Source organism: Loxodonta africana, chromosome 18 (genome assembly GCF_030014295.1).
Source record: "Loxodonta africana isolate mLoxAfr1 chromosome 18, mLoxAfr1.hap2, whole genome shotgun sequence".
Classification (NCBI taxonomy): Eukaryota; Metazoa; Chordata; class Mammalia; order Proboscidea; family Elephantidae; genus Loxodonta; species Loxodonta africana.
In genome coordinates this window covers 48,763,971-48,778,547 of record NC_087359.1, presented here as the reverse complement: position 1 = coordinate 48,778,547, position 14,577 = coordinate 48,763,971, and the positions used below count along the sequence as shown (strand labels likewise).

General features: G+C 36.3%; 1 protein-coding gene across 2 annotated transcripts in view; it reads right to left on the bottom strand.

The window, feature by feature from the left end:
- The window catches only part of CLTC (clathrin heavy chain), a 64,055-nt gene that overhangs the window by 2,469 nt on the left and 47,009 nt on the right, over positions 1-14,577 (bottom strand). For both annotated transcript variants that reach the window (XM_010594281.3, XM_064271305.1), the window contains 15 exons: positions 13,668-13,902; positions 11,469-11,591; positions 10,319-10,464; positions 9,915-10,098; positions 9,541-9,733; positions 9,039-9,196; positions 8,690-8,854; positions 8,283-8,390; positions 8,035-8,202; positions 7,751-7,900; positions 7,389-7,520; positions 6,851-6,961; positions 5,901-6,071; positions 5,307-5,528; positions 320-395 (listed from right to left, as the gene is read on the bottom strand). In XM_010594281.3, the coding sequence (XP_010592583.1) occupies positions 320-395; positions 5,307-5,528; positions 5,901-6,071; positions 6,851-6,961; positions 7,389-7,520; positions 7,751-7,900; positions 8,035-8,202; positions 8,283-8,390; positions 8,690-8,854; positions 9,039-9,196; positions 9,541-9,733; positions 9,915-10,098; positions 10,319-10,464; positions 11,469-11,591; positions 13,668-13,902 (2,342 nt within the window). The remainder of the gene's footprint in view (positions 1-319; positions 396-5,306; positions 5,529-5,900; positions 6,072-6,850; positions 6,962-7,388; positions 7,521-7,750; positions 7,901-8,034; positions 8,203-8,282; positions 8,391-8,689; positions 8,855-9,038; positions 9,197-9,540; positions 9,734-9,914; positions 10,099-10,318; positions 10,465-11,468; positions 11,592-13,667; positions 13,903-14,577) is intronic.

Below are 14,577 nucleotides of genomic sequence, written 5' to 3'. Positions count from 1 at the left end.
TTTCTTTCTTCTGGAAATTGAATTTATCAGTGCTTCTTTCTCAGTAATTACGAACAAGCAATCAATCAGCAACCAGGCAACATGGAGGTTTAGGATATGTTCTTAAACAATGCTTTTTGAGATTCTCCTTGTATTAAGAATGTCCGAAAAATGTCGATGCCTGTTTAAGGCTGTTTTCGACAAAACGATGACAGGTAGAATCATTCCTTAACTCAGTACTTGTGCATTTTACTAGAAACTTATATTTCTGTTTTGAGGTAGAGTCCCTAAAGAATCAGAATTGTCTACTATATTTCTTTTGGGTTAAAAAACATATTACCATAAACAATAGGTTGTGTCTCTGTAGCTTGTTCTTCTTCTTTTCTCAGTGACTCTGAAGCATCTAATTTATCCACCTGGAGAAAAAACAGGTAATGTTAATTAGCACCCCAAAATTATTATAAACCTAGGTTTATGGCAGAAAGTGGAAAAGCCTTAGTATGTTAAATTCTGTCAAAGTAAAACAGACTACAAAGAACATTCTCAGGCCCCTTCAAATTCAATGGCAATGGTCATAATTCAGTCAAGGTGGTTTTCAGCACTGTCATTATAAACCCTCAAGAAGGAGGGATTTATAAATGCCATAAAAGCTCACGCCAGGCTAAAACTGGGCATGCTAGGATGCAGCCTGAGGGAAGGAGAAAACGAGAAGGAACCACTTTGTCAAATGAAGTTTAAGCCCTACCAAAGATAGTAATAATGAAGTCATGAACAGGCAAGACTTCCCTCCCCCAAAAAATGGTATTCAAAAAAGTGAAAAAGGTCCAATGACTGAACAAGTACTTGCCCAAAATAAGCTATATTTTGCCAACTGTGCACAGCTTCTGATACCGATTACAGGTCTGGACTAAAATGTAAGACTCAAGTGGCTCCATATTCAATGTTTTTTGATATGAAAACAGGCTGCACATTTTAATGCTGCACGGTTCTACTTTCTACGAAGCAATTAGGAAAGCCTAATTTTGGCCCAACTTCTTTGAGAAGAAAATTTTGCTGTTAATTAAGCCAGAAAAAATAAGTGGCTATTATATGCTAGCTACTCTAAATCAAAGTGGATAGTATAAACAGAAAAATACTATAGAGAAGTCTAGATGTACTAGTGAAAGGAAGGACCTGGAATATACAGGTCCTTCCACTGACGAGGTGTATTGGGCAAACCATTGCAGTGGCCTTCAAATTTCTTTCTCTCTATTGTAAGGTGATTTGTAAAATTCCTTCTGGGCTAACATGATCTGATTCCATAATTCTATAGAGAATTAAGGGGAACTGGCATTATAATCCTGGGATTAGGGAATCTCCTTCACCGTATCTCCATATGCCTTTTAAGCTATATTTAAAAGCTAAAACTTCAACCAAGTCCTCATTCTTGGTCTATCATTATACGCTAAGTTTAACACTACACTTCAAATCTCAATGTTATTACCAGTGGCTTTCAAAGTCATAATATGTTGGGTGAAGCGGGAACATTTTATGCATGTTCACTGAATGTTCCTCAAAAAGTAATGAAAAATCACTCAGAAAATAGACATGTACAAGTCAATAAAAGAGCTGCAAAACCCAGGTCCTAAAAAAGGTTAAAGCTGGTACCTTATTTCTATTTGCAACTATTTAAAATAGTGTCTTTGAGTCTTCACATAGGCCATTAAAGTTAGGACAGTATTTTATACAGATTTTAATTGTTTCTTGTTAAACACCATAAATATGCGTCTTTAATCCATCCTAATTTGTCAGAGAACTGAAAGTCTGAGAAAAGTAAGCCTAGGCAGACTCGAGACACCTTCAGATAAAATGTGGTTTTTCTACTCTAAGAAGACGGCTTTGGTTTTACACACTATTTTCCTATTTTATCACCCTAAACATTCGTGCATCCCAAATTACCCTAATATACAAGTTAAAGACTACTAATGGAGTATAAGTATCATGATAAATACCCGCTTTTTGGCATCCAAACCTACAACGAAACTGATTACGCTATAAAATTTAAAGCACAGTTCTGTGCCCTCACTGGGATTTTGCTATCCTAACCAATATCCAAAAGTCAGCTAAAGAGGCTATCAGAAAAATACATGGATGCCTGAACAATAATAACTTCTAAAAAGAAAAAACAAAACCAAAAAATCCACCACTGCATAATACATTTCCAGACTCTCAAGGAAAAGAATCTAAAGCGAACACGTTTAAAAGTTAATGTCTGAGTCAGATGTTGAACACACAAGTCCTATTACAGAAATACATGGAAGACTTAGAAGAGCTAGCAACATCAGAATGCCCAAGCACAGACATAGGCAAGTTGGGCATAAGAGAGGAAAACAAACAAACAAAACACCCTGGAGGAGTAGCATCAAGCTAAGCAAAAAGATTTATATTTTTCTATGTAATGGGACAGCCTCTGGCACAGCAATATCCAATTTTTGTCTTCACTGACCCAATTTAGATTGCTTCAAAAAGAAAAGCAGAGAAGGCTTTTATGAACACAAGCTTTTGTTAAGAGCTGTAACAAAAGTTTCTGATCCTTGGATTAAAAAAAAAAAGAGAGGTATATAAGCATGTCACTGAGTTCAGCTGCATCTGTACGATTTGGACATTTATTAAAATTTAAAAGGCTTTTCCACAAAGACTGCAATACGCTGCAGAGGAAAAGTTAACATGCAGTCAATTATTTTGGTGTATGTGTGCATGAAAAAAAGGCAAAAGTACTGAAGCAAGAAGTGAGATCTGAAGATGACTGTTGCTATACAGGCTCAAGAAACACACACAGCCCACAGCAATGCTTTCAGAGTTTCAGAAGTAGTATGATGTAATTGCAATGACTGTTGTACATGCTTTATTTAAAACAATGCATAACACTGCAGTTCAATTACCTGTTTTTCACACACACGCTTTCTAACTGCCTTGCTTACTAGCTGCTGAAGGGCCTCACACACAATGCATTTTACTCAGGTTTGCCCTAAGTTCCAGTGGTGGCTCCAATTTGGTTCAAAATAACCCCAAGGCATTGCTTCCCCACTCCCAATTATTTAAAATTTATTTCAACTCTCCTCTACTTTCCCACCCCTCCCTAACCACAATTTGATCCCAGACATAAATTTGTAACACCCTTTCATTTATATTGGGATGAAGACAAGCCAATGAAGGAAGCAGCAACCAAAAGGTGCCTAAATTTGATCTTGAACAACCCAACTGATCCATAAGACAGCAAATTTTAGGTAGCTTAAGAGATGTGCCTTTATTACAGAAAACAAGCTGATACTGCTTCATTCTATATAGAAATAACCCATGTTGCTTAGCAACAATAACAGCAAGCTTAGCTCTCATGATTAAAAAGATCTGATTCCTCTTGAAAATGGACTAGCACCATAAGAACCGGACACCTGGAGAAACATGAGGAAAGTCTCTTCGGAAGCAGCTAGTATCTCTTTTATCTACTTTCAGCAAAAAAAATTAGTAAGAATCAAGAGATCAGAAACTGGATCACAGTCCTTCAATACCAAAGGAAGGGGAAAAAAAGCCCAAAAAGCCTTTTAGGGCATGTATACACATATATAAATTCAACAACTATCAGGCAAGCTCACAAAATAAAACCAGAGGCTGTTTTCATTTATTTCAAATATTAAGAAAATCCTATTATGGTCCAGATACCCGGACAGGGAAGAGAAATTTCCTGAAACTTTGGAATTAATATGAAAACTCACCATTCTCAGTTTTTAATGATATATTTAAGAGAGACTGTGAACCAACTACTGATTAGCCTCCTGCCCTTCCTAAAGCCTATTAGCCGATTAGTAGCAAAACATCTACTAATGTCCTACAGCTCTATTATAGTTATATTTCAAGGGACTTGCAGAGGCTTTAGTGAAATTTTATTGGGGGGGAAAAAGCAGCAGCAGCAGTGTAGAAAAGGAAGGAAAAAAAAAATCATGCAAATTCCTTAGACTTAGTCCTCCAGACTTAAAGACGGAAAAGAATCAACTTTCACCTTTTCCTTTATTGCATCAACCTGCAAAGGAATTCAGAAGGTGCAGCTTAGAAAAAAATCAAATTCCATATTGAGCATAAAAAGGTAGAATCAGCAACAAAGGTTTAGGGGAGAAACATCTAACCACTCAAAAAGGTATGAGAGAAGTGAAAATAAAGGGCATACTGGAAGCAAAACTCAGATTTTTTTTTTTTAAACTTCAGAGCTTATTGCAGAAAATTTATGCTATAGTCAGTGTGAAAGAAAGCAGCTTCATCTAGTAAAATTTATAGCACTTTGGTTAACAGCAGCTTAGAGCCAGGTCTCACAAGTTGGCATTATGCGTAAGAAATGAAGCTATTCTCATCGATGACTAAGATAAGGCAATTGTTTTTATTTTCTCTTACACTGAACTTTAAACAGTTTATACACAGAAAATGTTAAATTTTAAAAAAGTATAACCAAGTATAATGGTATATAATTATCTGGTATCCTAAAGGGAAATCTGGTATACTGAGGGGGCTGTTAGTAGTGTTTTTTTTTTTTTTTTTTAATTCCTCCTTTATTCAAGCCTGCTGAAGAGATCAGATGCCAGACTCTGATTTTAAACACGTTCTGCTTTGAGAAAATGGATCCTTTAGGACCATTTTTAAAGGCTTTACGGCAAGAAAGCTAGTAACTACTGAGAGGCCAGGTGTATAAAAAAATACTCTTAACATCAAAAAGTGAACAGTGAGTTTTACAAGGTGATCATACCCCCAGCATGTTTAATATATTTTTAGTAAACACGTGGTTAATTGTTAACCTTCTAAATATTTTTTAAATTAGAGGCTAAACTATCAAAAAAACTGGGAAGATTAACAGGATAAGAATATACATGCAGTTTCCCAGGGGAAATAGGCATAGATATTAAAGTCAAGAACCAACCAAATAAAGGGAATCTACACTATGCATGCTACGTGTTATAGACATCTGGGTTACAAGAACTGATTTAGGGGAAGGTGCTGTTTTGAAAAATAGCAAGTTTTTTTTTTTTTTTTAAAGGGGAAGAAAAAAAAAAAAGCCAAACATACAATACAGAAGTAATAGTGTTAACCCTCAGACATACATTGAGGATAAACAGAAATTATGTTTGAGTTCCCTTTCCAATCAGTATCATTTGTCAACTATTAAAAAAAAATACAATTATTATATGACCAACTAAATGACTTACTTCTACTAAAGAAAAACATTTGAAAAAAATAAGTCTGCACATGAAGTTTTATATACCCTCAAGATAATTAGTCCTGAATATACTTAGAGGAGTCATTACCTTTGTCAAGTATTCCTTCATGACCTGGATGAAATAGGGCATGGCAAAATCCATGATATTGTGCCTCCATGCAGTTTCCAGGACAACATCTGGCCTTAAGAGATCATAACAGGTAAAAAGACAAGCTCCAAAGCACTCTCTTTTTTCTTCCTGCAAAAACCACTGTAGGAGCTCTTCAGCCAGTTCAGTATCTTTAGACTCAGAGGCATACTGCATTGCATCCTATTCAAAGGAAACAATGAAAGACAAACATTAAATATATAAAACTCTGAATAGTAAACCAAGTAAACAACACATCCCAGTTATAGCAATTAAGTTAAAATTTTGAAAAGAAAAATAACAGACACGCTAAAAAATATATGTATTTTTTAAAACAAAGAGAGGTTTGACTTAAATGTAAGATAGCCCCTAGAATCACTGACTTAATGACCTTTTCCTCAAGTGGGGGTTTAAAATCAATTCTCATATCCCTAAAACTAATACTTGTATAGAATATGATCTCCTGTAATAAATATACCACTGACACAGACCTAGTACTTGGTGTCATACTACTACACACTGATTGCCCAACTCCCTACTCCCAACTTTATCCACCTTGTAGAGGCTGTCTTTCTTGCACAGCTCTACACTCTGTTTCCAGCGATTGTTGCCTTTGAAGAGATAAGCAGCAATTCTTCTGAACTCAATGAGTTCATGTTTTTCCAAGCGCTGAGCAAGTGAGATATTGTCAAAGTTGTCGTAAGCGTCTATTGATGTTCGCAGAGCCTTAAAAAAAGAAAACAAAGCCAAAGTGCCACATCAATTTTTCATTTTAGTTTGACATTAATGTTTCATCCTTCTAGATCACAGAACCCAGGAGGAAGTAATATGTAATATAACAGCCTAGATTTAAGCATCAGACTACAAAGTTGTAATCTGTGAACAAGTATCAAGGCTCTTCAATTTAATTTTATAACAATAAAGTCCTCAAAGGTTCTGTAAGATTTTCTGAAGGCACAATTTTCTCTAAGGTTTTCACTGTCAAGAACTAACTTGAATGGTTATGAAATTGGGAGGACGTGTAACATCGAGGGTACGATTATGCCCTAGGGAAAAATTATGCCAACTGTAAAAGAAAGAAAAAAATGGAACTAGCTTAACCTTAACTCTAACTAATTGTTTCATGAAATCTATCACAAGGGAAAGTTTATTAAAAGACAAATATTAATAAGATACTAAGCAAAGAAAACAATGAATAATTAATATGGTTAATAACAAATAAGTTTTATGGGTTATTTAAGATACGAAATGTTTAGGGACAAGTAACCATATTTTTTCCAAAACAAAGTCTTGGACACAATCTAAGCAAAATTCTGCACAGTCGGCATTTAACTGCAAGTAGATTTATCAAACCTGAAAATCTCACTAAATTTAAAACCTAGAAATACTATGACCTACTACCTATAACCCTGAAGGAGGACTGATTTTTGACTGTCAATCGTACTAACTTTATGAACCAATCACAACCTGAGTTCTGAGAACATATGCAAGAACCAAAATCTTACCTGGTAATCCTCTTCTGTAATGAAGAGGTTGTTCAGAGATTCATTCACAGACTTGTTGTTGTGGTTCTGAACTGAGCGCAGATAGGGTTTCACCAGTGGGAGCTGTTTCACCTTTAATATAAACAGTTTGTTACAAATGTGGCACATAGTCAGTGTTTCACAGACAAAAGTCACCTACTTTGGTTCATAAATGATGTTGTTGTTACTGGTGGCCCTGAAGTCAGCCCCTGACTCATGGCAACCCCATGCACACAGAAACACTACCTGGTCCTGTGTAATTTCCCTTGATTGGTTTTAGATCAGTGTTGTGATCTGTAGGATTTTCACTGGCTGCTTTTTAGAACTGACTTTCTTCCTAGTCTGTTACTCTGGAAGCTCCACCAAAACCTGTTCAGCATCACAGTGACAAGCAAGTCTCCACCGACAGACAGGTGGTGGCTATGCAGGAGCTGCACTGGCTAGGAATTGAACCTGGGTCTCTTACACGAAAGGTGAGAATTCTACCACTAAACTATCACTGCCCACTTATAATTATTACCTTGCTGAAATAATTGACTGCACGAGTATGATCCAAACGTGGAGACAGCACCATGAGCAAATCATTTAACAACAGAGGCTTGAATTCTAAGTAGAACTGTATTGCTCTGTAGTATAGTTCCACATTGGCAACCTAAAATGAAAAAAATTTATACATAAGTCAATTATTTCCTAATGAGCTTTCTCCTTCTGAAGAAGGTACTCAAAAATCAGACTTGTTGCCGTCAAGTCAATTCTGGCTCATAGCAACCCTACAGAACAGAACTGCCCTATAGGGTTTCCAGGAAGTGGCTGTTGGATTTGAACTGCCGACCTCTTGGTTAGCAGCCTGAGCTCTTAACCACTGCGGAAGAAGGTACACACCTTGGTAATGATATCTTTGAACTGCCCTTCTTTCCATGCATCAGTTGGATGATTCATCATGGTAATTATGGCATTATCATATTCTTCATACTTGTCATACAAAAATACCAGTTCTGCCCAAAGATGAGCTTGTTCTGCAGCTCTTAGCACCTGCATAAGAATGAATTAATTGCTTCATACATGAGTCTGTAATTCTAGCTAATGGCCTAAAAAAAAAAAAAAAACATTTTAAAATGTCACAGTTTTGGCTACTGAACCACCTCGCAATATTAAAGGTTGGTTACCTTAGGTATATTCACTCTGGACCAGAATAGTTCCAGGTGCTCCCTCATTTTCTGTGGCTTAAACTTAGAATACAGAATAGCTAATTCTGTAAACATCCCCATGTGAGCTCGCTCAAGTCCCAAAGCTGCTTCCAACATGGTTATCAGTTCTTCAAAATATCCACGATCCTAAAGAGAAACATGCAATTAAAGATAAGAATAATTGTGGCAAAGGGCCTCAATTCAGATAGAAGATTCTTGTTCATTACCTGATAGTAGTTGATAAGTTCCTCTAATTCATCTGCATGTACTACAATATGAAGCCCACACATCTGAGCCAGTCGGAACTCTTTTCCATCCACACAGGCAAAGCAGACCTAGAATAAACATTTCCATTATGTGAACTCAAATGTAAATTAAAACAAAACAAAACAAAAACCCATTGCCGCTGAGTTGACTCAAAGCAACCCTAAAGGACAGAGTAGAACCACCCCACAGAGTTTCCAAGGAGCTGGTGGATTTGAACTGCTGACCTTTTGGTTAGCAGTCGTTGCTTTTAACCATTGCACCACCAGGACTCCTCCAATGTAAACAGAACTATTTAATTCAATCAATCAGTTTAAAGAGCATTTCCAATCAGATCTTAACTCTTCAGTCAAAATTGTGTTTAGATTACCTCCTTCCATGTTCGAGTACTGTTAGCTTTCCTAGCTCCATCAACAGCTGCCTGATATTCACCCAGGTGAACCAGGGTAGATGCCAGGCGTCCAAAATTGGACACATTATTGTACAACAACTTAGCCGCATCATACATTTTTTCATCGTAACAACGGTCACCAACCTGAAAAAGAGACAACTCATTTTCAGTGATATGAACCTCAGCTCAGTTATCCTGCCATATTCACAACTTAGTACTGGGGAACTTTTTTTTTCCTTGGGAATCTTTAATTGTTGACTCTATTAAGCTAATAAAATTACTCAACTATTAACTTTTAAACTGTTTTAAAAAATCTGAAGAAACTCACTTGTTGGATATGAGCATTGTTTGGCCCATTGATAAACTCTTCTAACTCTGCAAGGCGGTTAGTTTTAGCCAGGGCAAATATCAATTCTGTCTCCACATAGGACTCTCGAGCCTTCTTACGGGCCATCTGCAAGTACTTCACAAGCTCTTCCCAATTTCCTAGGTTTGAAAAGGAAAAAGTAAGTCTAAACGCTAACACCCAAGTAAATGAAACTTGCTACCAACTTCTTTTTCAAGGAAACAGAGTATTAAGAAATTTAGACTAAAATGAATCTAGAATTGCATAAATTCTGTAACACTTCTATATTACCACTGCCAATCTCTAACAGGATCTTATGAGAGTTCAAAGCACACTGACCTTGTAAGGTCACAACACGCAGTCTATCTTTATTTAGACTAAGATGGAGAGGGCTAAAAGGTATCAAGAGTAACCATGCAGTAGCTTAGCTTAAAACAGCTTAGGTACATTTTCTGAAATCTCAAACACATAAAAGAAGTCATACCACTAGTATTGGCAGCCTGAACAACTTCCATGTAGGATGAAGGATCATCTGCTTTGATATAAGAATCAATGGCTTCTTTCACCATTCCTTTCTGCAACTGGGCTTTCGCAAGCTGACTCCAGACTGCTGGTTCATTACAGCGTTCGGCAAACTCATATGCTCGGTCCAAGTTTCCAATATGTTCAATCAAGACCTAGGCAACCAATTTTAAAAATCAGGGTTACAAGAAAATGAATCTTACCCCATTATTGCAAGTGCATAGAAATTTTTAGGGTTTTATTGCTCTTCTATTGCTATAGCAGTAAGTTATGTTTACCCTCACAGGTCCATACATATATTGAACCAGAAGACAGTGTAGTAATCTGAAGATTTACCTGCACTGCCGAAGTATTCACATCAAATTTCCGGAAAATGGCAAATGCTTCTTCAAATAGCTCATTGCTGATGGCAATATTGGCAATATCTGGGGCATCATAATTATCCAGGCGGTTAATATACTCCATAACACGTGTACGGTCAGCCTTAATTGCAGTGAGGATGAGGAGGTTTTGCAGGTTCCTTTAAGGAAAAAAAAGATATTTGAATGCAATAGTTTAAAAAAAAAAAAGCATATCAGTCATAGAGAATAAAAACTATGGCTATAAACATTTTCCCCCCCTGGCCTTTTTCTCGCCTCAGGATGTAGGGTACGAAGCAAGGTGAACTTTCTGTTTGTTCCTTCCCAATACTGATAGGCCATAACTAAAGCCCGAGCCAATGGGTGCCCCTCATAGCATACCTGTGTTCACTGAATACAGAGTTATCAAGGACAATTTTCTCCAGCAGTTCAATGAGTTCATTGGGAAGGTCTGCAGTCATAAAAGCCTTGACAGTTACTGATACTTCTTCAGGATCCTGAGTCTCAGACAAGGCTGTCTGCACAACCTAGAGAAGATAATAAATAATTGAGATTCGAGGCAGCTCCAAAGATATTACCTAGTAAGTTGGGCTCTCACTAGAAAACTTGAATAGGCAGAAAAAATTAAAAGGGAGGGGTACCTTCAAATTTACTAACCAGAGGTCTTTCTGTCCACATCTGCATGCACCCACACCATGTGTACTTCTACTTTGTTGATAATCACCTCAATATAATTTCTATTTTCCTTCATTATTAAAAATTACCCATACTAACCACTCCTCATTATCACTTTAATGGCTACATACAATTCAACTATATAGATATGACATTATATACTCAGTAATTTCTTTATTTTTTAGCTATTTACATGGTTCCCAGATGCTGCAATAAGTTATTTTTTCCCGCATGTTTGCATCTACTTGGCAATCTCCCTTAGAAATGCTTCCTAGGAGAGGAATGATACACTGATAGCCTCAATCTACACTTTCCCAAAATGTTTTGTCTATATTTCTACCAGGAGAATTTAAGAACCATTAAAATAAACCTAAATTTTTAGGGTCTTAAAAATAATCTTTTCAATTTTATATAGGTACAAAACTACATCTCATTGCAGCTATGTGCTTACTAGTGAGGTTTAACTCAAGTCTTTCGCAGTTTCTCTAATCAATTCTGATTCTTGATTACCACTGACTTGAATGTTTCCAATCAATTTAACCACTTCTCAGGTATTAATACCAGCAATCCTTTCTCACCTTATCAAATGTTACATTTGCTGTTTTCCTTTTAACTATGATGAATTGAGAGAGTTTTACATAATCAGATGTCTTTTGATATATTTTATTGTTCTTAACATTTGTAATATATATATTTGTAGTACAATTTTTATTTTTTTCTTTTTACTGGCCCCTCTCAGTTAAATACCACCATTTGAGTATATTTACATATATAAAGAAGGAAAAGGTCTTATTTGTAAAACCTTTAGTTTAATGAATTAAAATAGATAAGCCTTACATACATTCACCAATTTTACCTGGTCAATTAGGGGTCTCCTATAAGGATTGCTTTCCAGTAGCACGCTACCCCACAATTCTGGATCCTTTCGTCGAACCAGGTAGCGGGAGAGACTTTTGAAGAGGGAATTCTCGTTGCAAACCTAAATAAGACGTTAAAGATTAATTTCAAGGTAAAGAGGAAAGACTTTTACAGACTGATTTTACTTTTAAATATTAACTTCCTGTCACTTAAACCTGGTTCATCGTTTCGTAGGAAAAAAAAAAACCCCACTAGTTTTACACAAAATCTTGAGTAAGTTACACTCAAATTTTTCCTATTAAAATTTGACCTACATAAAAAGTAGTTATTCATTTCTAAAGGCTTTTAAAAAGCACCTTGCTATTGGATCTATTTCTGGACTTTCTATTTTATTCCACTGGTCTGTCTATTCATGCACCAGTACCACACTGTTTTAATTACAGAGACTTTGTAATATGCTTTAATATGTCGGAGTGGTAGTCCCCCGCTTAGCGCTTTCTTTTCAGTGTCACGAGCTCTTTTTGTGTGTTTAATTTTCCATGCGTGTACTGCATGTATGTGTGTATTTTTTGTGTGTGCATGTATACACGGATGCTTATATGTCCTAACTCTGATCACAGAAAAGATTCTGGAAGTAAATGTATCTAGAAGCCAGTCTTGGTTTCTAATACTATTCCCCACTAAAAGGGACCTGGCTTCCTTGGAGAAATGCCTGATTCCTGGGCTAGAAAAGGTATAAAATGAGCTAGTATGTCTTGTGCCAGAAAATAAGGAAGAGCTGAAAAAAAAATGTGAGAGCTTGTCACAAAAACATAGGAGCCACACTGAAGGGGTTCCCATCAGTCAAATCTGGGACAACTTGAGCATCAAAATGCCTACCAGTAATGGGTTATACCCACAGGATAAAACAGAAATCCCCGAGTCCATAAATTCATAGTGCTGATAATTATGCAGGAAGTATGTATGGGGACTGGAAAATCTTCATTTTTTTTCTTGCAAACAACACATTAAGAACGATTTAGGCAAGAATCAATAAGATGCTAAATGGGGGGGGTGGAGATTCTGATGAACAACTGGATGTTTGGTTTGCATGATCCTAAGTGTCTCCTCACAGACTGTTTTAGTATCTGCCAAGAAGAAAAAAAAATGGATAAAAACTGATCACAAATGAGGGACAATGGACATCAATGTGCTTCAGTGTAATCCATGAGAAAGACAAAACATCACTTAAGCAATATTCTGGGTGGAAATGTATAATCTAACAGGATAAACCATCAGAAAAACTCAAAGTGAGAAACATTCTATGGCGGGAAGAGGGAAGACTTTCCACTCATATGAAATATCCAAAACAGGTATGTCTGCAGAGGCGGAACGCAGTCTGGTGGTTGCCAAGGGTTGGGGAGAAGAGGGAATGGGCAGCAGCTATTTTATCAGTTATGGGCTTTCCTTCTGGGATGACATAAATACCTAGGAACTAGATAGAGATGGTGGCTACCCAACATTGTCAATGTCCTAATAATCACTGAACTGTTAACTTTAAAATGCTTAATGTTATGTTATGTGAATTTCATATCAAGAAAAAAGTATAAACTTTTTCTTCCAAAATTGTCACTGTCATGAAAGAAAAGCTAAACAATTTTTCCAGATTAAAGGAGACTGACAAAATTGGAATAAATAGGTTTTAAAAATACTGTATTAAGTCAGAATCAACTCGACAGCAGTGGGTTTTCTGGTTTGGTATCAATGTTAAACTGACTGAAGATGATTTATCTATGTGGTTATGAAAGAGAATATCCTTGTTCTTAGGAAATACACACTGAAGGGGTATAGGGCCATGACGGGTACAGGGCCATGATATATGCAACTTATTCTCAAACGGCTAAGCAGTAATATATTTGGTTGTGTATGTATGTATGAAAGAGAACATGAGAACACATATTATAAAGCTAATGAGGTTAAAACATTAATAGGTAAATCAGAATAAAAGGCTTATAGACATTTTCTACTATTCTGGCCACTTTTCTTTACGTTTACAATTATTTAAAAATAAAGTTTTTAAAAAGCAAGCCATCTTCCCAAAAACCTCTCTATTACCTAAATCCATTCCTGAACCCTCAAAATTCATTAGCCTGGTATTTTATAACAAGGTAAAAAAAAAAGCAGTCTTCTTTCCACATATTCAGCTAGCAGTACTCACATTAATAAGTTCCAGATCGCACTGGCCACGTTCATAAGCAACACATGCCAGGTGTGGATCTCTCTTCTCACAATACTTTCCGACAACACGACTGTCATAATAGGGATTTTCACGAAGAAATCTCTCCGGGTTGTTATTACTATCTATATAGATTTTGGCTAGTGCATTGTGAGTGGCAGGCTCCTCACAGCCTTCATGAATTCTGGCCTCTAGCCAAGGCAGGAGGAGTTTCAATCTAGTAAACAAACAAAAAAACCACACTTACTGCATTATAGATAACACATTCTTGACATGCTAACTATGTAGTGCTTTATACAGTTATACGGGAACTTAGATAAGTACCTTAATAATGCATTTTCACATGTATTAATTCCCAACAATCCTATTACAAATTGAGAAATTAAGGCTTGGATATGGTTAACTGACTTCCCAAGATTTCACAGAAAGTATTTAAGACTCTTTTCACTCTGCTAGGCCTATCTGCTACATTATCTAGGTAGGAATATGAATACGAACCATTATAGAATCAGAGATTGTCCTTTCTTTATACTAGACAAAATATCTAGACTTTATATAAATTTTGTTTAGGGCAGGGGTAAGATAAGTATGAAAGATAGGCCAGATTATCTCAGGTTCCTTTCAATTTTAACACAATTACCATACAATACTACCTACAGCTAAAGTGGGCTGTACCCTAAGTACATACTGGGAATAAAGTCTAGTAGAGGTTTAGGAACTCCAGGTTTAATAGTTCTAGCAGTAATATGATCATTTCACCAACGGTCAAGGTTTCACTAAGCTATAACTTACATTTCAATGGTCCTGATGACCATTTTTCTTCTACCTATGATTTAAATATTAAAAACAGCCAGAGAAAAAGCAGTATTCCATTATTTTGACAGTGAAATTC